The sequence below is a fragment of the Pan troglodytes genome, chromosome 3 (assembly GCF_028858775.2).
Source record: "Pan troglodytes isolate AG18354 chromosome 3, NHGRI_mPanTro3-v2.0_pri, whole genome shotgun sequence".
Classification (NCBI taxonomy): Eukaryota; Metazoa; Chordata; class Mammalia; order Primates; family Hominidae; genus Pan; species Pan troglodytes.
In genome coordinates, this window is record NC_072401.2 from 166,888,511 (window position 1) to 166,911,551 (window position 23,041).

At 37.6% G+C, this 23,041-nt stretch overlaps 1 protein-coding gene and 1 pseudogene across 6 annotated transcripts in view; both read left to right on the forward strand.

Moving 5' to 3' along the window:
- Positions 1 to 23,041, forward strand: part of KLHL2 (kelch like family member 2) — a 115,763-nt gene that overhangs the window by 40,522 nt on the left and 52,200 nt on the right. For all 6 annotated transcript variants that reach the window (XR_008547659.2, XR_010156741.1, XR_010156740.1 and 3 more), the window contains one exon: positions 14,640 to 14,802. Coding sequence is in view for 3 of the 6 variants with exons in the window: in XM_001150117.6 (XP_001150117.3) it covers positions 14,640 to 14,802 (163 nt within the window). In the remaining 3 variants the exon portion in view is untranslated. The remainder of the gene's footprint in view (positions 1 to 14,639; positions 14,803 to 23,041) is intronic.
- Positions 4,157 to 4,344, forward strand: LOC112209169 (U4 spliceosomal RNA; annotated as a pseudogene).

The window sequence follows — 23,041 nt, forward strand, 5'->3', positions numbered from 1 at the left end:
TGATTGGCTGTACACCATGTTTTAAAAATTATTCTGGAATAAGAAAGTCTAGAGCAAGACTACATGAGTGGGCAGTTGAGAAAGAGTGGAGGAGGAAGTGGTAGTTGGAACTCAGGAAACCGAGATGTTCTATTTGGATGTTTATGTCATCAAAAATTGTCAGCAGTTGTGGTGGAGAGAATGGTGATTTAGGTTTTAAAAAGTTCTCTCCCTTGTGTTTGAGTTAGCATGATGACAACACTCTGGGGTGATTGTAGTACCATACTAAATCTTTGATTTAGAACCACCTGTTCCATCTTAGTATACTAGACGAAGTTGGCCAAGTAAAAAAAGTCATCTGTAAATGAGTAGGAGTGACTGAGTTGTGGTTAGATAGTCCCAATGAGGAAGGTGAGCAGACACGTGCTTCCAAGGAGCGGGGGTTTTTGGAGAAAGGAGAAAGGAAATAGCAATGGGGAGCTGCATCTCCAGGCCTTAAAGCAGCATTTTTGTTTTTCAGGTGTGGATGGTGATCAACTAGTAGGTCACGAAATAAACTTAGTAGGTCATTATTAGCATTTAAGAGAAAAATTAGAGACAAGAGTAGGAAATGCTATTCAAGTTTAAAGTCTATTTCAGAAGAAAATAGCAGATCCTAGCAAGTCTGCATGTTTTGTGAAACTTTGAGTTCTAGGTTGTGAGGTAAAAAGTCTTACTATGTAGTGTGGTCAAAAGAATTCGAAAATTCAGCTATAAGTTACTTGGAGTGTGAGAGAGAAAAGTTTCATGAGTAGTAGAGATGTAACTGAATATATGTTATTGTTTATGCATAAATACAGTGATTTTTATGTTATTTGTGTATATATTTTATTTTTCTAGACTGTATTCTTTAGCATGCATTTCTAGCATGGAAATACCCAACAGATGACTAATAGATGTTGACTGCTTAGATACCAGGAAGACATAGGTACTCAGTGGTAATCCAGAAAGTATACTTTGTTTTCTATGCTGGCTCATGGTGCAATTCCTGGAACAGGGCACAGAGATTCAGATGGACCTGCTTGAGATGGTGAGCAATGAAGGTGATGTCACAGTGGGGGTTAGACATCGCTTGCCCAATCTGTTTCTTGGCTTTGCAGGTCTAGAAACTATTTTGTTAGCTCCTTCAGAGTTGATCAGACTTTTGGGAAATAGCTCAGAGTAGCCAAAATCAGAACACTAATACATAAACCAAAATGATCTTAAACTAATTTTCAGTGGGTAACAGGTGTTTCTAGGGACTGTGTTTACATTATCCGGTGTGCGTCATTCTCAGGATCTAGATACCTAAGTGATAGAATTAGTAATCAGAGCTTCATTTGGTGAGCAGGGAATCACAAGGAAAGGGAATTTACTTCAAAGTGATAATGGAAAGTCTTACCAAACTGGCATCCCACTGCAAAATATACCTTTCTAGTGATTTGAGTATTGATTACATACTGTGAAATCCAATGTCTCCTTACCTTTCATGGTACTGGGAAAACTCTGACAAATAATTGCTCTTTGGATAACCCATTTCTGAATTTTTTTGTAATCTGGTAGTTGTCTTTTTCTGTCCCCAAGCACTTGAGGATGTGCCAAACTCCACCAGACACAGTGGTTCATTGACACAGAGATTCTCAACTAGAGGGCAGGGTGCCCTGGTATTTTTAATTCTTATTTATCTCCTTGTGGAGATTTAATAATGTGGACCATTTTAAACCTCATGTTAAAAATAGTTTCTTTTGGCCGGGTACGGTGGCTCACGCCTGTAATCCCAGCACTTTGGGAGGCCGAGGCGGGTGGATCATGAGGTCAGGAGATCGAGACCATCCTGGCTAACGTGGTGAAACCCCGTCTCTACTAAAAATACAAAAAATTAGCTGGGCGTGGTGGTGGGCGTCTGTGGTCCCAGCTACTAGGGAGGCTGAGGCAGGAGAATGGTGTGAACCCAGGAGGCGGAGCTTGCAGTAAGCCGAGATCACCCCACTGCACTCCAGCCTGGGCAACAGAGTGAGACTCCATCTCAAAAAAAAAAAATAGTTTGTTCTGACAGAGACTATCACTATATATTTGATTATGTTTTGAGCTTTGTTACAGTCATATTCCAGATCTGCTCCTCCAACATTGCTCTCCACGCATTTTGGGTGGATGACCATGCTTCATTCATAGCCACACATCTAGAAGTTGCCAAGTAGCAAGGAGTTCTGTAGAAAGTTCATCTTCAAGGTGAACAGAAACATCTACTGAGTAGTTTTTTAAAATGTTGTTAACAACTCCTCAAGGTAAAATCATTTGAATTATACGTATAATGCTGCATATTTATATTAATGTGGAACAACTCAGAAAATAATAAGGAGCCCATAGATTGTCTTTCTAGTAAACTTCATGGCCCAGTGGACTTTGGCTAATTATAGTGTTAAAATTCAGAGCTCAAATCTTGAATTTATTACTGACTTCAAGAAGGGCCTTGAGTAAGATATTAACCTTTCTGTTTCTCAGCTATTAAATGAGGCCAACAGTGCTTTGCCACTGCATTGAAATCGTGTAAAAATATACCAGTTAAAGCTTGCAAAAATATCTAAATGCTCTATAAATGTTGAGCAGAAATAAGAGATGGGCAGGAATAAAAAGACTTAAGACCAAGAAAAAGAATAACTCATTAAAATTATTTGGGATCACTGGGTAGAAAATAGCTCATATGACTTTTCCTTCCATCTTTATATTCTGAATCAGGTCATATAAAAAATGTCCCTAATTTGCTATAGAGTTCTCTCCCTCTTGTGCATTTGAGTTGGCATGGAGACCACACTCGGGTGATTGTAGTACCATGCTAAATCTTTGATTTAGAATCACCTGTTCCATTGGTTTGACATGTAGTGGTTAGAGAAAAAGTTATGTATCTCCCAGCAGTGTCTATGGAAGGCTTATTGCTTTTCCATTTCTGTTTTCTTTCTCTTATGGGATAGAAGTCCTTTGTGAGTAAAAGGGTTTGGCAGATGATGTGCTTGGAAAACACAGGTTAAAACTTAAAAAAAAAATACATAAATTCCTGAATCAAACCTTCAGGATTAGTGGTTGTTTATGATATAACCATGGATACTTATATCATTGTAATGAATTTATCTGACATTCTAGCACCCAGAAATCAGTTACCTTGATATTTTATCACTTTACCTGGTTAGTACTAATTTATTATCCAGAGGCATAAAAATTTAAATTATTTACCATTTGAGTTTTGATGTTAATTGTATTTTATTATATTTTAAGTCTGAATTTGGTAATCCTCATAGTTTTAATCAAAATATTAGACCAACTAGAACATCCATTCTCCATTCTAGTTAAATTATTTTTATTCAATATAAGAATATAGAATAAAAAAAGTCTTATTTAAAATTTAGTATGGAATGGCCATTGAGGTCAGCTAGTTTGAGAAAACCTAGAAACCTTAGTATAAGAGCATCTTATAAAACTAGATGGATACGAAACCCAAAGTGGTTTTTAAAAAATTTTTTGTTCGGAGCAAGGCTAGGTACTCTAGAAGCGTTAGTAATTGAGTTACTTGTGGCTTTGTATTATTAAAATATATGGTCCTTGAAGATGCCTCCATGGCTGAATCATTTTGAGAGTCACGTTTTAAGTAGTTTCATGTGGTACATAAAAGGCATTTATCTTGATGAACAAAAAAATGACTCCATCCTGATTATGATTTAGCATCTTATAACAGCGTCTTTGTAATTTGAACTCGAACAAGACAAATAGAAACAAATCAAAGTCCTTATTAGAAATATATCCAGTTCAAAGTGGATTTTTTTTTCTTGTTTGTGATGTTGTTTAGGTATGGAGCCTGTGTGTGGGATAGCACATTTGTATCAGGCTAGTTGCCAGTGTTCAGGATATGCCTCTCCAATCCAGTCCAGGTGGTCACAGTCTAGAGTTGTTAAATTATATGTGGTTCTGGCATGTTTGCTTTGACACCAGCCAAAGGTTTTATAAACCCTAGCATTATTGACATATAGTCTTAAAAATATTATTACCTCTTGGACCTTAATGTCTTAATCTCATTGTTAGGTTAGTAAAATTAATGTGCTTCTGATAATCTGGTTTAATTGTATTATGCCTTTTCTTAGGCTATATAATTTATGAAAACTTTATTTCTAGCTTTGTACAGTGGCAGTATCATAGCCAATGAGGTTTATCTGAGGCATGATTATTGCTAATTGAAAACTTTATTTCTTGCGAAAATAGAATATAGCTATATCACTGACATGGATGCACAAGCTACTGTTTTAAAATAAGTTTATCAGTGCTAGTGTAGCAATTTGGTCATGTAAATGCATTTTTGCGGGGTTGCCTCTTATTTTGGATTCTATCAGGTAGGATTATTATTTTCTATTTGAAAATTTATTTCATGGCTTATAAATGCTGTCCGTTGACCTCTGGTTAATCTATTAGTATGGATTTAAAGTACAGCTGTCCCTCAGTATCTGTGGGAGTTTGGTTCCATGACTTCCCTTGGGTACCAAAATCTAAGCATGCTCTGGTCCCTAATTTAAAGTGGCATAGTATTAATATTGGCATATAACGCATGCACATCCTCCTGTATACTTTTTTATTTTTATTTTTTTTGAGACGGAGTCTCGCTCTGTTGCCCAGGCTGGAATGCAGTGGTGCGATCTCGGCTCACTGCAATCTCTGCCTCCTCCTGGGTTCAGGCGATTCTCTTGCCCCAGCCTCCTGAGTAGTTGGGATTACAGGCACCCACCACCATGCCTGACTACTTTTTGTATTTTTAGTAGAGACAGGTTTCACCATGTTGGCCAGGCTGGTCTCGAACTCCTGATCTCAGGTGATCCACCCGCCTCGGCCTCCCAAAGTGCTGGGATTACAGATGTGAGGCACTATGCTTGGCCCCTCCTGTATACTTTAAATCATCTCTAGTTTGTTTACAATACCTAATACAATGTAAATGCTGTGTAAATAATCATTAATATGGTATGGTTTAGGGCATAATGACAGGAAAAAAAGTTTGTACATAATCAGTACAGATGCACTATTTTTCCTGAATATTTTTGATCTGAGGTTGGTTGAATCCCATGGAGGGTTCACTGTACTTGATTGTTTTTCCCCTAGTGGGATATAATTTACATACTGTAGATCTTAACTGTACAGTTTGCTAAGTTATAACAAATGTACACATCTATTAATCCACACCCAAATCAAGGTATTGAGCATTTATAACCTCAGGTCTTTTCCCAATAAATCTCCCACTCCCTTTCCAGGCAACCATTGATGTGATTTCTATTATAATAGGTTAGTTTTCCCTGTTCTTGAACTTCATATAAATAGAATCATACAGAATGTATTTCTTTTAAGGCTGACTTCTTCCTCATAACATATTTGTGAGAGTCATCTATGCTATTGTGTATTTCAGTAGTCGTCCCTGTTTATTGATGAGTATTGCATTGTAAGGGTTTATTACAGTTTAGCATGTTAATTGATATGTGTCTCTGACTAGAGACGGGATGGGATCCAGATCCAGATCCAGTGCTGCAAGCTGTAGGAGTGAAGGATGCAAGGGCAGGAGCCAAGCTGCCATTAAAAAAGCCAGTAGAACACTTTCTTTACTCTGTCCACTATGTGTTAAAAATACTTGGTGTGGAAGTGTTCAGTAGTTCGTTCTGTTTGTGTCAACATTGTTTTATTATTTAAGTTTCCTGAGATTAGAGGAGCTTGTTGTCCATTAAGTTGTTCTAATATGATGATAGGTTAAAGCTGTGTGCCAAGTCCATTTAATTTTATAATAGGATTGTTTGTTATAGCAAATACTTTAGAAATGTTAGTTATTTTAAAGCCATTATTAGTCTTTATTATTACTGATTATAACATTTCATCATGTGGATTTATCATATTTTACTTAATTGTTGCCATATTGTTAGATCTTTAGTTGGTTCTGGTTTTTTTTCTACTAAGTAATGCTAAAGTAAAAGTCATTTACGTATCTTATTCCATTTTTTGGACTTTTTTCTCAAGGTAGATTTTCAGAAACATAATTTTAGGGTCAAACGTTTTAAACGTTTATATTTTTTGGTATCTATTGATCAATGTTCCTTATTTGTTTTCTAAGAGAGTTGACTAGTTTACAGTGACAGCAAAAATATGCTAAGGGCCAAGGCTTACTGTACTTTAGTTTGAATATATATTGTCTGGAAACATTTTGTTGTTTGAATTGGGAGGTGCTAGAAAGAAAAGTAAAAACATTTTGTATTGTAGTTATAAAATGCACTCTCATGGTTCTATATTTGTTTGATAACTAATGAGGCATCAAATACATTTATCATTTTTGTATGCTATGTTTCTTTTGCAAATTTTCCCTGATTACATCTTTTATGTTGAGAATATTTGATCAAAAAAGGAAGCTACCTATATTGTGAATGATCTGGGATGAAATATCATCTTATGTGGGAGAGAGTAAATCTTGGTGTTCAATTCTCATGAGGTAGAATGTTCAATCCAAGAAAAAAAGCCCTGAGTCAGAGCTGATGTGCTACATGGTCATTGCCATGCATTGTGTTAAATCGTTGACTGACATTTAATTTTTCAATAACCCTGAAAGGTAGGTGGTGTCTTCATTATCCATTTGAGCCACTCTCAAATAAGTTGGACTTTTAAGAGAAACCTTGGGTTAAAAGTAGTAGAAGTAGCAACTGGAAAAAGGATAGTGTAGGAGAGATGGCTTTCAGTCTGCCTGAGGCTGCTTTGCCCCCAAATTTCTCCTCTCCATAATACCTTTGCTTTTCTACTTCATTAATTATAACATTGGAAATGCCACCAATTGCAGTTGTATTCTGCTTAAGAGTCAACCTCTCTTAAAATGTTAAAAACCCCTAGAAGGGATTTATTCTGGAGGATCTTGTGTTATTAGCCATTAATATGAGCTAATCAGACAGTTTTTTTGTAGGGGGGGGAGGTTGTTTTTGTTTTTTTAAACTCTGTGGGACATACCTATTCCTAGGGGTGGAGTGTTGGGAGGAGGCAGGCGAGGTTGCATGTGGGGTACAGGAAAGGAGGAGGAAGAAAGTTTCCTTCCTCTTTCTGGGATGTAGGGGGCTGGCCCGGTGCAGAGTTTTGACATAGGAAATGTTTGTCCTTGGCATCCTGCCATCTCCTTATTCATACTTCTACATCTCAAAACCCTACTCCTTGGCCGCAAAACCCAGCCCTCTGCTATGTGCATCCAACCATGACTCTCCACCCAGATCTGCCTTTCTTGTCACTAAGCGTTTCATCTTCTAAACACATCACCCTTGCCTACCTTCTTCCCACACTCCTCCCCAAGCTCCACCTTGCAGGATAGCTATGGCTAGCTGAGTCAAAAACAACAGCAACAACAAAAGCTGTCTTTTCATGCTTGCATGTTTTCTTAGATATTTAGAAGTTATATATATACGGAGCAATCGGATCCTTTGGTAGTCTCTTCCTAATAAACAAACTGCTAATGGCTCAGGATTTAAAAGACATACTACATAAATTATTTCCCCCTATGGAATAAATACGCAAGCTGAAAATAAACTACAGATCCTAATAGCCAAGCAGAAGGAGTATACTTGTCTAAGCGAAACATCTTCTATGTAATTTGGCTTGTCAAACAATGTGAAGTAGGATGAAAGCATCTTACTTTAAAATGTGCAGCTGGTGTGAGAGTGTCACACAGATGCTAATTGTTTGGCTTGGGTGTCTTCCATTTCTGATGCTCTACAGTGTCTTCACTGATCAGTGGTGGCTTCTCCCCTCCGTTTCTTTGTTCATTGCAGAAAGCATCTCCACAGTAAAAAATGTGCAGCCTTTTATTTGTCTCCATTGGTTGGAAATCAACATATACAAATAAAAAAGCTTTTTCCCCCCTGTTTTTCAAAATGACAACATTTTAAGTTAGATTTATTTAATCAGGGGCTATGTCCTTCTACTTCATGTTTCTCCAAACACTTAAAACTGTTGCTGTTCACTGAACAGGAAGAGTAACGTGTAGAGCCTGGTTACTGTTCTACAAAACACTGGCTTGATGATCAAAGGCCCTTCAGACTCCAAAGGCCTTTCAACACGCCAAAGTGAGGCAATCTCTAGTGAGTGGTGGGTAATATTTCCTGGAGAAGCCACAGTCCATATATAGCTCCCCTTAACCCTTGTTATATTTGCTAGCATTGTAGAGATCCAGAAAGACATTCCTTTACTTGCTTCTCCCTGACTTTCTTTTAAATAATATTTGACCATTTAAATGGTACATAGAAAATGCACCACTTAACAAATACATAAAATTTAACAAATATGTAAAAATAAATAGGAAATGTTCATATCACACCTAACCAGAGATAAAACGTATTAACAATTGTGGTATAGCCCTCTAATACTGTTTGTTGTTATGTACATATGTGTTTACCCAAAAAAGGGGTCATACTGTAGATTCTTTTAGAAACTAGCTTTTTATACTAAATGTATTAGAAATATTTTTCCAAGTCATTAAGTATTTGTCTACTATATCTCTTTTAAGAGCTGCAAAATATTCAATTTCATTGATATTATAGAATTGACTTTATTTTTCTCTTGTTATTGGACATTTAAGTTCTTCTCATTTTTTATAATTTAAACAGCACTATAATTAATAGTTCTTTAGCTAAGTATATTCACATTCGCAGTTTGTTCCATTGTGTAATATAACAGCTTGGGGTCCTTCTGCAAGCAAGGCTTATGTGCAGTTCATTTATTTGGGAAGTGATCCCAAGGAGCCACAGTGAGTGAATGGAGGACTTGAGCTGGAAAGGAGGGAAAACCGGTTCATAGGTGCAGTACAGATCTGGCCATAGCTACATGTGACAGGACCTTTGAAAGCCTTATAAAATATGTCTCAGAACTGTCTTCTAGGAGAGTACCAGGGGGAAGTATTTCTCTTCCTTTGATGCATTCTCCACTAGTCAAGGGTGGTCCCACAGCATTATTTCCTGCATGCTTCCAGACTGTGTGGGTATGAGCCCAGTGCATCACTGAAGGCCTAGGATAGGAAGCCAGAGAGAGGTATGGCTGGGGGCTGGGGTGAGGCCCTGTTACGTTACATCTTCAGAAAGGTGGTCAAAGCCTGCTTGGGCCTGGTTGCTGCAGTGGTGGGTTGGGCAAGAAGTAAGGCTGAGAGGATTTGTAGTAGGATACAAGAAGTGTCTGGTACATATACATTCCTAGAAACAGAGTTTGTAATTTTGTCTCAAAGGACATGCACAATTGTATCTCAAAATAGAAATACACATGGGAGTCATAAAATTATGTTCAGGTTGATTCATTTATGAGGTACACAGTCTGAGACCTGAGGATGTGGCAGGGGGTAACAGACATGATCCTACTGCCACAGAGCTTACATTCCTTTGCAGGAAGACAGTAAACATGGGAACAAATACATAACATCAGTGCTGACAGCAGTAGGTGCTGTGAAGCAAATGAAATGAAGCAGTGCTGTTAGTAGTGACTCGAAAGGGACTGAGCCCATGGTGAGAACACCAGGGTTCTCATGATTTTAGATGGCACACAGATAAACTGAGAGTGAAGAGACTCAGGGTTGGGTTGATGGAATAGAACTAAAGGAGAAGGATGTAGGAAGGAGGGGCGAGGGCCTCTTTACATTCACTGTCCGCTTTACATTTTTCCTAGAGGCAGATGTACCCAAGAGAGATATTTTGGCTTTTGGAGTGTGGCCTTCCCTCAGTGTATACACTATATGGAATTTAATCACTCTTAGATTCTTAGAAAATATTATTAACATTCAAAATATATATCAAATTATAATTGCTCCATCTTTGATGTTTTGGAATATACTTAAGGATCATAGAGTGCCTTGGGGTTATTTTTAATCAATCTCAGGGTTAACACTAGTGCAACTCTGCACTAGATGGAAATTTCCATTAGATGGTGGCTGGGGGTTTATTATATCAATGTAATTCTACTTCATATGAGAAGTAGCACTGATCAACTGCTCCTTTGCTTTAGAGAGCTCAGAAAATAAGTTTCAAAGACATAAATTTATTCATTGGACCTTTTAGTTACAATGCCCAAGATATTTTTGTGACCTAAATAGCAAATTAAGAAATCACCTCTTTACATTGCTAGGTGTTTCTCACATTTGTTACCAATAGTACAATTTATCTACTTCAGTAGAAAGTAAGCCAAGGGATTATGATAGCTCCAGATTAAAGCACATTCTTCTTTTTCAGTGATATGTAAAACCACAGGATCAGAATTACATCAGATATTGAAAGATTAGAATATTAAATCTGATCTCCTAAATCAGAGTTTTCCAAATTCTGATCACTTGTAATCAATTGTGGGCCAGCTTCAGGATTTTGCTATATTCTACAAGTGCAGATGCTATTAAATTTTTAATGTTTTTCTCTACAGTGAGTCAATTTTTGCTTAAATAAGTTTACTTGAGAAGGAATGTTTATATTATTGTATTATTGAAATAAATGGAAAATAACTTAAAAAAATGTATTTCTAACTATGAACCTATATTCTTTTTTTTTTTTTCTTTGAGATGGAGTCTCACTGTGTCACCCAGGCTGGAGTACAGTGGTCCGATCTCGGCTCACTGCAGCCTCCGCCGCCTGGGTTCAAGCGATTCTCCTTCCTCAGCCTCTCAAGTAGCTGGGATTACAGGTGTACACCACCATGCCCAGCTAATTTTTGTATTTTTAGTAGAAACGAGGTTTTGCTATGTTGGCCAGGCTGGTCTTGAACTCCTACTCCTGACCTCAAATGATCTGCTCACCTTAGCCTCCCAAAGTGCTGGGATTACAGGTGTGAGCCACCAAGCCCGCCCTGAACCTATATTCTTAACTATTAATGCAAGAAGTTTATCTGTATGTCATCTAAAATCATTATGCACATTTTGGTTAGTACTGCTTTCATAGCAGGCTTGGCCTGTCCCATACCAGGTGTGTGACCTTTAGCAAGTTACCCAACTTCTCCTACCCTCTGTATTCACTTGTGTATGATGGAGATAATGAGATATTATTGTCTGACAAGTGCTTAGCACAGTGCCTGATGTAGTAATTACTCAGTAAATGGAAGTAACTGCAATAATGCATGTTGAAGTGGTTGTTGTCTTTATTATTCTTCATGAAAAGGACAGTGTTGGAGATTTAGAAATTATACAAATACTTCCATTCTGCACCTAAATTTGGGGTTGAAGGTATTAGAACAGTAGACCAAACAGTTGACCAATTTGATTATATCCCTAGCTTTCCATGACTCGCTGTATGACTTGGTCAAGCCGTTTAACCCCTCAAGGGTGTGGTTTCTTCATCACTCAAATTAGAAGGTTTGATTTGATTTGATCTCAAGACATTCAACTTGCAGGGTGACAGCTGTTTGAGTGGTTTTGATCATGGGATGTGGTTCATCTGAAGTCAGAGCATTTTAAATTTTGTTTTAAGTGGCTGTTTGACACACAAAATAAGCTAGGAGTTGATGTGGCCCCAGCTGTTTTCCTGTTTTCATTATGAGTGACTGATGGTCACCAGGCGTCATGTTAGCAAGCTGGGTCAATTAGTAATTGCTTTTGAAGCTGTATATAATTAATTACATAATTATGAGCTATTGAAGTTTAGTCCTAGTAAAACTACATCATAAAACCAAGGCAATTTCAAAAGATTTACTGACAAAAGAAAAATATGAACAAACTTTTTGTACATTTGACTTACATTTATGTTTAGTATATATTTGTCAAGCATGTAACCACGTTTCACTGTCATCAATAAAAATTATATGTGAATATAATCTAGCCACATGGACCACTGTTGAAATAACTTTTATATTTCTACCTAGATGACTTGTTATGCCCCTTCCAGATAGGAGAATCTACAATTTTATGAATTTCAGTCTCCTAATACGGTAGATCTGAACTTGGTAATGATTAAGTTGAAATCAATAAAGCAAAATGAAATTTTAAAAGCCTGCTACACACACATATATGTGTGTGTGTGTGGGGGGGGGGTGTATATGTTAGCATAATATACCAACGACTAATTTTTTTTTCACTCAGGAATATATTTTAGAAATTATCTCATTTATTAGTTTCCTCTTTCGTTTGAATGACTGCAATTGAATGGATGATTCCAATTATTTGATCAGTCTCCTTATGATGGACATTAAAGGCTTTTTTCTAACTTCTATTAGCCACAATAATGCTGTAATGAATATCTTGTGCATGTGAGATTTTGTGCATATGTTAGCATATCTATAGGTTAAATTGCTGGGTCAGAGGACATGTGCATTTGTAATTTTGAATTTGAAATAAACAAATTATTCTTCATGGAGGTTGGACCAATATGTGCTCCCACCAACAATGTGTAAGTGAGCCTGTTTTCTGCCCAACCACTTTTTCCTCATCGTTCTGTGTGACCAAACAATTTAAGTATTATACTGTTTTCTCTAGGAAAATGCTAATTAGAGGGGTGATCATACTATTTGTGCAGATTTCACAGAGATTGAATTTTACACTGAAGACCACTTTCTAAACTATATGTAGAAATTTAATTTGCTGAATTAAATGGCTGCACTGTTAAGCATCTTGGAACGCACTTTATGTTGCTTCAGAGCGCAATTACACTGGTATGGAAAAACCTGCAATTTGAAAATTATCAACAAATTAAAGCCTTCTGTGGATATTCATTCTCATAACATAATGAAACCTACTATACATATCTTGCAAAAAGTTTGGCTGTAACGTTATTTATACTTTATTTTCTATTTTTATTTTTATTTTTTGAGACGGAGTCTCTCTCTGTCACCCAGGCTGGAGTGCGGTGGTGTGATCTCGGCTCATTGCAACCTCTGCCTCCAGGGTTCAAGTGATTCTCCTTCCTCAGCCTCCTGAGTAGCTGAGACTACAGGTGTGTGCCACTACACCCAGCTAATTTTTGTATTTTGAGTAGATTGGGCTTTCACCATGTTGGCCAGGTGGTCTCAAACTCCTGACCTCAAGTGATCCACCTGCCTCGGCCTCCTAAAGTGCTGGGATTACAGGCGTGAGCCACCACGCCTGACCTATTTTTCTTAAACTCAGAAGGAAAAGGCCTTATGTCTAGATACTGTTTCTATTTTTTCTTGAGCCTTTAGGTTCAGGAGTTAAAGCTTCTGTGCTTCCTTTAAGAAGGTAAGAAATTTGTTACAGAGAGATGTGAATGATGTCTTTCTTTTCTATGTTTAGGACTTACTCCATAGATTTAGGAAAGTCATAACATATAGTTATAAACCACTATTATTTTTCTGTCTTTGCACTGCAGTGTGGCATATATGAAAGTCAATTTCTGAAGGAACTTAGATCTTTTTTTAATGCTAATGTAGTCTTTTCTAAAATTTACCATTGTTCGAATAGTTGAAGGTTTTTTTGTGGGGTTTCTTTGGCTTTTATAAAGGATCACCAGAATTTGATAACCTTTTTTTGAAGTTTTTCTCCTTAATTTGACTTTCAAATATGGTCCTTTATATAGCACTGTAATAATTCACTTACAAGGAAAAATGTTTTTCTATTATTGACTTATTTGAAAAGCACTTGTAGTGTTGGATATAGTATTTATAGTGAAGATAGTCGTTCAATCCCACAGAATAACCTATAATTAATATAAAATTGCTTGGAGTTACTCAAATAAAAATGCAAATTAAAAAGTTATTAGATAATCACCTATTACATTTTCCTTGTTAGCACATATATTACATTCTAGAGAAACTGTCTGCTTATAGGTAGAGACTGTTGTTGAACTTTAAATTGTTCTACCCCGTAAGGAAAGCAGTTGTTATGATACTCATACAGTGGAAAAACAGGCCTTCAGCAAAATGAGGCTTTGTTGTGATATGGATTACTCTGGGGCCACTCCTTCCCCACAGATCACTGAAGTGCATGACTGCTTGAACTAAGAGAACAAAACCATTTTCATTGAATCATAGCACCCCCTAGCATCCTAATAATTTATGGGTTTTTGTTGTTGTTGTTTTGTTTTGTTTTTGAGATGGGGTCTCACTCTGTCACCCAGGATGGAGTGCTGTGGGGTGATCACAGATTACTACAGCCTCGACCTCTCAGGCTCAAGTGATCCTCCCACCTCAGCCTCCTGAGTAGCTGGCACTACAGTTGCGTGCCACCACACCAGGCTAATTTTTATATTTTTTGTAGAGATGAGGTCTTGCTATGTTGCCCAGCCTAGTCTCAAACTTCTGAACTCAAGCGATCCTCCTGTCTTGGCCTCCCAAAGTGCTGGGATTACAGGTGTGAGTCACCATGCCCAGCCAAGAATTTGTGTTTTTAGAAGTCAAAATAACATTTTGTTTATGCTTATGAAACAAACCATTAATCTTATAAGATCTGATATCTCATATTCTGACCAAGGAGAAGAGGCCTTTGAAAGATTACATGGAAATTATGGGGAATGTGAAGAGTCATCATTGTTATTAAAAATAATTTTTATATTTGTTTTCTAGGGAATATGGGGGTATGGACGCAGATAATAAACTATGGCTGAACATCTTGTGTCCTATGTAGAAGTGGTCAAAGAGGCAGTGTTTTTCCACCCAAGTGCCTAAGAATATTGATGTGTGTGTTGCAGGTACTTCTCCCAGCAGCTGGTCTCTTACAGTTACAGGATGTGAAGAAGACTTGTTGTGAATTTTTGGAATCCCAGCTTCACCCTGTCAACTGCTTAGGAATCCGGGCTTTTGCTGATATGCATGCATGTACCGACCTTCTGAACAAGGCCAACACCTATGCAGGCAAGTGGAGTAGACCTCAGCTGAATTTGGGAGGAAACTGCTTGGTTTTTGATATGATTCCACAGTGGTCTCTGGAAAGTCATGTCATATTTCTGGATCTGGGCTTTATAAAAATACATTTAAAATCTTATAATGGTCACACTGCATAACTGAAGCATACTCATAAAATTCTGAACTTAAAAAGCAAGCAACTATACATTGGGATTGGGCCTGAATAATAGAATAGCTAGGAATAGCTAGGTTTTTTTTTTTTTTTTGAGACGGAGTCTTGCCCTGTCACCCAGGCTGCGGTGTGGTGGTGCAATCTTGGCTCATTGCAACCTCCGCCTCCAGGGTTCAAGAAGAATAGCTGTATGTATTTTTCTTTCAAATTGTTAAATGAATAGGCATATGAGAAAGTATATGCATGTGAAGTTATTTTAGCTCTGATTTTTTACATTTTTTTTTTTTTTTTTTTTTGCATCCATGAAAACAATTTTGTGGCTTAAAAAAATCTTCAAAGCAGTGAAATATAGATACATTTGGTGGAGTAGAAAAGTAGACCAATAGAAGCAGCCCACTCCTTGCATGCTGGTTCCATGGCCTACTGCTACTGCTGGCATTTCCCTGTGGCGGAGGGAGGGCCTGTTGCTGTTTTCAAGGAGCCCTTGCTTTAGCTGCTCTTCAGGCCCTTCAGACCCCTCATCTCTGCAGTTGGGGAGGAGACATTGTTATAGCTTTGAATGCACACACGTAGTTCACAAATGTAATCTATATTTTATTTGAGTTTATAAACAAAAATATATATTAAAAGTGATTATTAGGAAATTTCTTTTTTTAATTTCTTTATGCTTTCATTTAATGATTACATCCTTTTTTTTTTATTCTAATAGCTTTAGGAGTACAAGTGGTTTTTGGTTACATGAATGACTTGTATAGTCACGAGGTCTGGGATTTTAATGTACCCGTCACCTGAGTAGTAGACATTGTACTCTAATCGGTAGTTTTTCATCCATCACCATCCTCTCAACCTCCCCACTTCTGAGTCTCCCATGTCCATTATACCATTCTGTCTGCCTTTGCATACTGATAGCTTAGCTCCCACTTATAAGTGTGAACATGTAGTATTTGGTTTTCCATTCCTGAGTTACTTAACTTAGAATAATGGCCTCCGGTTTCATCCAAGTTGCTGCAAAAGACATTATTTCTTTCTTTTTTTATGGCAGAGTAGTATTCCATCATATATATATACACACACGTATGTATATACACGTATATATGTACACACATGTATATACATATGTCTACATATGTATATGTATGTGTGTGTGTGTGTGTGTGTGTATATATATATATATATATAAGACATTTTCTTTATCCACTCATTGGCTGATGGGCACTTAGGTTGATTCCATATCTTTGCAATTGTGAATTGTACTGTGATAAACATACACATCTGGGTGTCTTTTTGATTTAATGATTTCTTTTACTTTAGGTAGATACTCGGTAGTGAAATTGCTGGATTGGATTTTAATTTCTTTGAGGAATCTCCAGACTGTTTTCCATAGAGGTTGTACGAATTTACATTCCCACCAGCAGCATATAAGCGTTCCCGTTTCACCACATCCACACCAACATCTATTGTTTTTTCACTTTTAATAATAGCTATTCTGGTTAGGGCAAGGTGGTATCTCGCTGAGGTTTTAATTTGCATTTTCCTGATGATTAGTGATGTTCAGCATTTCTTTCATGTTTGTTGACCATTTGTATATCTTCTTTTTAAGAAATATCTGTTCATGTCATTTGCCCACTGTTTAATGGGATTATTTGATTTTTTCTTGCTGACTTGTTTGAGTTCCTTTTAGATTCTGGATATTAGTCCTTTGTCAGAGGCATAGTTTGCAAATATTTCCTCCCATTCTATAGGTTGTGTGTTTACTCTGGTGATTATTTCTTTGGTCTTGTGGAAGTTTTTTTTGTTTAATTAGGTCCCATTTATTTATTTTTGTGTTTGTCACATTTGCATTTGGGGTCTTTGTCATAAATTTTTTGTTTTGGCCAATGCCCAGAAGTTTTTCCTAAGTTTTCTTCTAGAATTTTGATGGTTTCAGGTCTTAGATTTAAGTCTTTAATCCATCTTGGGTTAATTTTTATATATGGTGAGAGATAGGGATCTCTCACCATATATGAAATGTGTACACGAGCACAACGTGATGGTTTCCAGCTTCATCCATGTCCCTGCAAAGGACACGAACTCATCCTTTTTTAATGGTTACATAGTATTCCATGGTGTATATGTGCCACATTTTCTTAATCCAGTCTATCATTGATGGACATTGGGAGGTTCCAAGTCTTTGCTATTGTGAATAGTGTCGCAATAAACATGTGTGCGTGTGTCTTTATAGTAGTATGATGTATAATGCTTTGGGTATATACCCAGTAATGGGATTGCTGGGTCAAATGGTATTTGTAGTTTTAGATCCTTGAGGAATTGCCACACTGTCTTCCACGATGGTTGAACTAATTTACACTCCCACCAACAGTGTAAAAGCATTCCTATTTCTCCGCATCCTCTCCAGCACCTTTTGTTTTCTGACTTTTTAATGATCGCCATTCTAACTGGCCTGAGATGGTATCTCATTGTGGTTTTGATTTGCATTTCTCTGATGACCAGTGATGATGAGCATTTTTTATATGTCTGTTGGCTGCATAAATGTCTTCTTTTGAGAAGTGTCTGTTTATATCCTTTGTCCACTTTTTGATGGGGTTGTTTGGTTTTTTCTTGTAAATTTGTTTAAGTTCTTTGTAGAGTCTGGATATTAGCCCTTTGTCAGATGGGTAGTTTGCAAAAATTTTCTCCCATTCTGTAAGTTGCCTCTTCACTCTGATGATAGTTTCTTTTGCGTGCAGAAGCTCTTTAGTTTAATTAGATTCCATTTGTCAATTTTGGCTTTTGTTGCCATTGCTTTTGGTGTTTTAGTCATGATGTCTTTGCCCATGCCTATGTCCTGAATGGTATTGCCTAGGTTTTCTTCTGGGGTTTTTATGGTTTTAGGTCTAACATTTAAGTCTTTAACTCATCTTGAGTTAATTTTTTATATGGTGTAAGGAAGGGATCCAGTTTCAGCTTTCTGCAAATGGCTAGCCTGTTTTCCCAGCACCATTTATTAAATAGGGAATCCTTTCCCCATTGCTGGTTTTTGTCAAGTTTGTCAAAGATCAGATGGTTTTAGAGGTGTGGTGTTATTTCTGAGGCCTCTGTTCTGTTCCATTGGTCTATATCTCTGTTTTGGTGCCAGTATCATGCTGTTTTGGTTACTGTAGCCTTGTAGTATACTTTGAAGTCAGGTAGCGTGATGCCTCCAGCTTTGTTCTTTTTGCTTAAGATTGTCTTGGCTATGTGGGCTCTTTTTTGTTTCCATATGAAATTTAAAGTAGTTTTTTTCCAATTCTGTGAAGAAAGTCAGTGGTAGCCTGATGGGGATAGCATTGAATCTATAAATTACCTTGGGCAGTATGGCCATTTTCAAGATATTGATTCTTCCTATCCATGAGCATGGAATGTTCTTCCATTTGTTTGTGTCCTCTTTTATTTTTTTGAGCAGTGGTTTGTAGTTCTCCTTGAAGAGGTCCTTCATATCCCTTGTAAGTTGTATTCCTAGGTATTTTATTCTCTTTTTAGCAATTGTGAATGGGAGTTTGCTTATGATTTGGCTCTCTATTATTGGTGTATAGGAATGCTTGTGATTTTTGCACATTGATTTTGTATCCTGAGACTTTGCCGAAGTTGCTTATCAGCTTAAGGATATTTTGGGCTGAGACAATGGGGTTTCTAAATATACAATCATGTTATCTGCAAACAGAGATAATTTGACTTCCTCTCTTCCTAACTGAATACCCTTTATTTCTGTCTCTTGCCTGATTGCCCTAGCCAGAACTTCCAACACTATGTTGAATAGGAGTGGTGAGAGAGGGCATCCTTGTCCTGTGCTGGTTTTCAAAGGGAATGCTTCCAGTTTTTGCCCATTCAGTATGATATTGGCTGTGGGTTTGTCATAAATAGCTCTTAGTATTTTGAGATACGTTCCATCAATACCTAGTTTATTGAGAGTTTTTAGCATGAAGGGCTGTTGAATTTTGTCAAAGGCCTTTTCTGCATCTATTGGGATAACCATGTGGTTTTTGTCATTGGTTCTGTTTATGTGATGGATTACGTTTATATATTTGCATGCATTGAACCAGCCTTGCATCCCAGGGATGAAGCTGACTTGATCATGGTGGATAAGCTTTTTGATGTGCTGCTGGATTTGGTTTGTCAGTATTTTATTGAGGATTTTTGCATTGATATTCATCAGGGATATTGGCCTAAAATTCTCTTTTTTTGTTGTTTCTCTGCCAGCCTTTGGTATCAGTATGATGCTGGCCTCATAAATGAGTTAGGGAGGATTCCCTCTTTTTATATTGATTGGAATAGTTTCAGAAGGAATGGTATCAGCTCCTCTTTGTACCTCTGTTAGAATTTGGCTGTGAATCCATCTGGTCCTGGACTTTTTTTGGTTAATAGGCTATTAATGATTGCCTCAATTTCAAAACCTGTTACTGGTCTATTCAGAGATTCAGCTTCTTCCTGGTTTAGTCTTGGGAGGGTGTATGTGTCCAGGAATTTATCCATTTCTTCTAGATTTTCTAGTTTATTTGCATAGAGGAATTTATAGTATTCTCTCATGGTAGTTTGTATTGCTGTGGGATTGGTGGTGATATCCCCGTTATCATTTTTTTATTGCATCTATTTGATTCTTCTCTCTTTTCTTCTTTATTAGTCTTGCTAGCAGTCTATCAATTTTGTTGATTTTTTTAAAAAACCACCTCCTGGATTCATTGATTTTTTGAAGGGTTTTTTGTGTCTCTATCTCCTTCAGTTCTGCTCTGATCTTAGTTATTTCTTGTCTTCGGCTAGCTTTTGAATGTGTTTGCTCTTGCTTCTCTAGTTCTTTTAATTGTGATGTTAGGGTGTTGATTTTAGATCTTTTCTGCTTTCTCTTGTGGGCATTTAGCACTGTAAATTTCCCGCTACACACTGCTTTAAATGTGTCCCAGTGATTCTGGTACATTCTGTCTTCGTTCTCAGTGACTTCAAAGAACATCTTTATTTCTGCCTTCATTTCGTTGTGTACCCAGTAGTCATTCAGGAGCAGGTTGTTCAGTTTCCATGTAGCTGTGCGGTTTTGAGTGAATTTCTTAATCCTGAGTTCTAATTTGATTGCACTGTGGTCTGAGAGACAGTTTGTTGTGATTTCTGTTCTTCTACATATGCTGAGGAGTGCTTTACTTCCAATTATGTGGTCAATTTTAGAATAAGTGCGATGTGGTGCTGAGAAGAATGTATATTCTGTTGATTTGGGGTGGAGAGTTCTGTAGATGTCTATTAGGTCTGCTTGGTCCAGAGCTGAGTTCAAGTCCTGGATATCCTTGTTATTAACCTTCTGTCTCGTTGATCTGTCTAATATTGACAGTGGGGTGTTAAAGTCTCCCATTATTATTGTGTGGGAGTCTAAGTCTCTTTTTAGGTCTCTAAGGACTTGCTTTATGAATCTGGGTGCTCCTGTATTGGGTACATATATATTTAGGATAGTTAGCTATTCTTGTTGAATTGATCCCTTTACCATTATGTAATGGCCTTCTTTGTCTCTTTTGATCTTTGTTGGTTTAAAGTCTGTTTTATCAGAGACTAGATTGCAACCCCTGCTTTTTTTTTGTTTTCCATTTGCTTGGTAGATCTTCCTCCATCCCTTTATTTTGAGCCTGTGTGTGTCTTTGCATGTGAGATGGGTCTCGTGAATGCAGCACACTGATGGGTCTTGACTCTTTATCCAATTTACCAGCCTGTGTCTTTTAACTGGGGCATTTAGCCCATTTACATTTAAGGTTAATATTGTTATGTTTGAATTTGATCCCGTCATTATGATGTTAGCTGGTTATTTTGCCTGTTAATTGATGCAGTTTCTTCATAGCATCCATGGTCTTTACAATTTGGCATGTTTTTGCAGTGGCTGGTACCGGTTATTCCTTTCCATGTTTAGTGCTTCCTTCAGGAGCTCTCTTGTAAGGCAGGCCTGGTGGTGACAAATTCTCTCGGCATTTGCTTGTCTGTAAAGGATTTTATTTCTCCTTTACTTATGAAGCTGAGTTTGGCTGGATATGAAATTCTGGGTTGAAAATCCTTTTCTTTAAGAATGTCGAATATTGGCTCCACTCTCTTCTGACTTGTAGGGTTTCTGCCGAGAAATCTGCTGTTAGTCTGATGGGCTTCCCTTTGTGGGTAACCCGACCTTTCTCTCTGGCTGCCCTTAACATTTTTTCCTTCATTTCAACCTTGGTGAATCTGACAATTATGTGTCTTGGGGTTGCTCTTCTTGAGGATTATCTTTGTCTTTGTGGTGTTCTCTGTATTTCCTGAATTTGAATGTTGGCCTGCCTTGCTAGGTTAGGGAAGTTCTCCTGGATAATATCCTGAAGAGTGTTTTCTAACTTGGTTCCATTCTCCCCATAACTCTCCGGTACACCAATCAAACGTATATTTGGTCTTTTCACATAATCGCATATTTCTTGGAGGCTTTGTTCATTTCTTTTCCCTCTTTTTTCTCTAATCTTGTCTTCTTGCTTTATTTCATTAATTTGATCTTCAATCAGTGATATCCTTTCTTCCACTTGGTCGAATCGGCTATTGACGCTCGTGCATGAGTCACAAAGTTCTCTTGCTGTGGTTTTCAGCTCCATCAGGTCATTTAAGGTCTTCTCTACACTGTTTATTCTAGTTAGCCATTCGTCTAACCTTTTTTCAAGGTTTTTGGCTTTCTTGTGATGGGTTAGAACATGCTCCTTTAGCTCAGAGAAGTTTGTTATTACCAGCCTTCTGAAGCCTACTTCTGTCAATTTGGCAAACTCATTCTCCATCCAGTTTTGTTCCCTTGCTGCCGAGGAGCTGCGATCCTTTGAAGGAGAAGAGATGCTCTGGTTTTTGGAATTTTCACCTTTTCTGCTCTGGTTTCTCCCCATCTTTGTGGTTTTAACTACCTTTTGTCTTTGATGTTGGGGACCTGCAGATGGGGTTTTGGTGTGGATGTCCTTTTTGTTGATGCTGATGCCATTCCTTTCTGTTTGTTAGTTTTCCTTCTAACAGGCCCCTCAGCTGCAGGTCTGTTGGAGTTTGCTTGAGGTCCACTTCAGACCCTGTTTGCCTGGGTATCACCAGCAAAGGCTGCAGAACAGCAGATATTGCTGCCTGATCCTCCCTCTGGAAGCTTCATCCCAGAGGGGCACCCACCTGTTTGAGGTGTCTGTCATCCCCTACTGGGAGGTGTCTCCCAGTCAGGCTACACAGGGGTCAGGGACCCACTTGAGGAGGCAGTTTGTCCCTTCTCGGAGCTCGAACGCCATGCTGAGAGAACCACTGCCCTCTTCAGAGATGTCAAACAGGGACATTTAAGTCTGCAGAAGCTGTCTGCTGCCTTTTGTTCTCCCCAGTTTATGTTTTTGTATGCTTTGTCGAAGATCAGTTGTTTGTAAATATTTACTTTATTTCTGGGTTCTCTATTCTGTTCCATTGGTCTACATATCTACTTATATGCCAGTGCCATACTGTTCTGGTTATGATACCCTTATATTAGTATAATTTGAAGTCAGGTAATGTCATGCCTCTAGATTTGTTCTTTTTGCTTAGGATTACATTGGCTATTTGGGCCTTTTTAAAAAAATTCCATATGCATTTTAGGATTTTTTTTTTTATAATTCTGTGAAGAGTGATGGCATTTTGATAGGAATTGCATTGACTCTGTAGATTGCTTTGGACAGTATGGTCATTTTCATGGTGTTGATTCTTCTAGTCTGTGAACATGGGATGTATTTCCATTTGTTTGTATCATCTATGATTTCTTTAAGCAGTGTTTTGTAGTTCTCCTTGTAGAGTTCTTCACCTCCTTGGTTAAATATATTCCTAAGTATTTTATTTTATTTTGTAGCTATTATAAAAGGGATTGAGTTCTTAATTTGATTCTCAGCTTGGTCATTGTTCGTGTGTAGCAGTGCTACTGATTTATGTACATTGATTTTGTAACCTGAGGCTTTACTGAATTCATTTATCAAAGCTAGGCACCTTTTGGAGGAGTCTTTAGGGCTTTCTAGGTGTAAGATCATATCATCAGCAAACAGAGATAGTTTGACTTTCTCTTTTCCAATTTGGATGCCCTTTATTTCTTTCTTT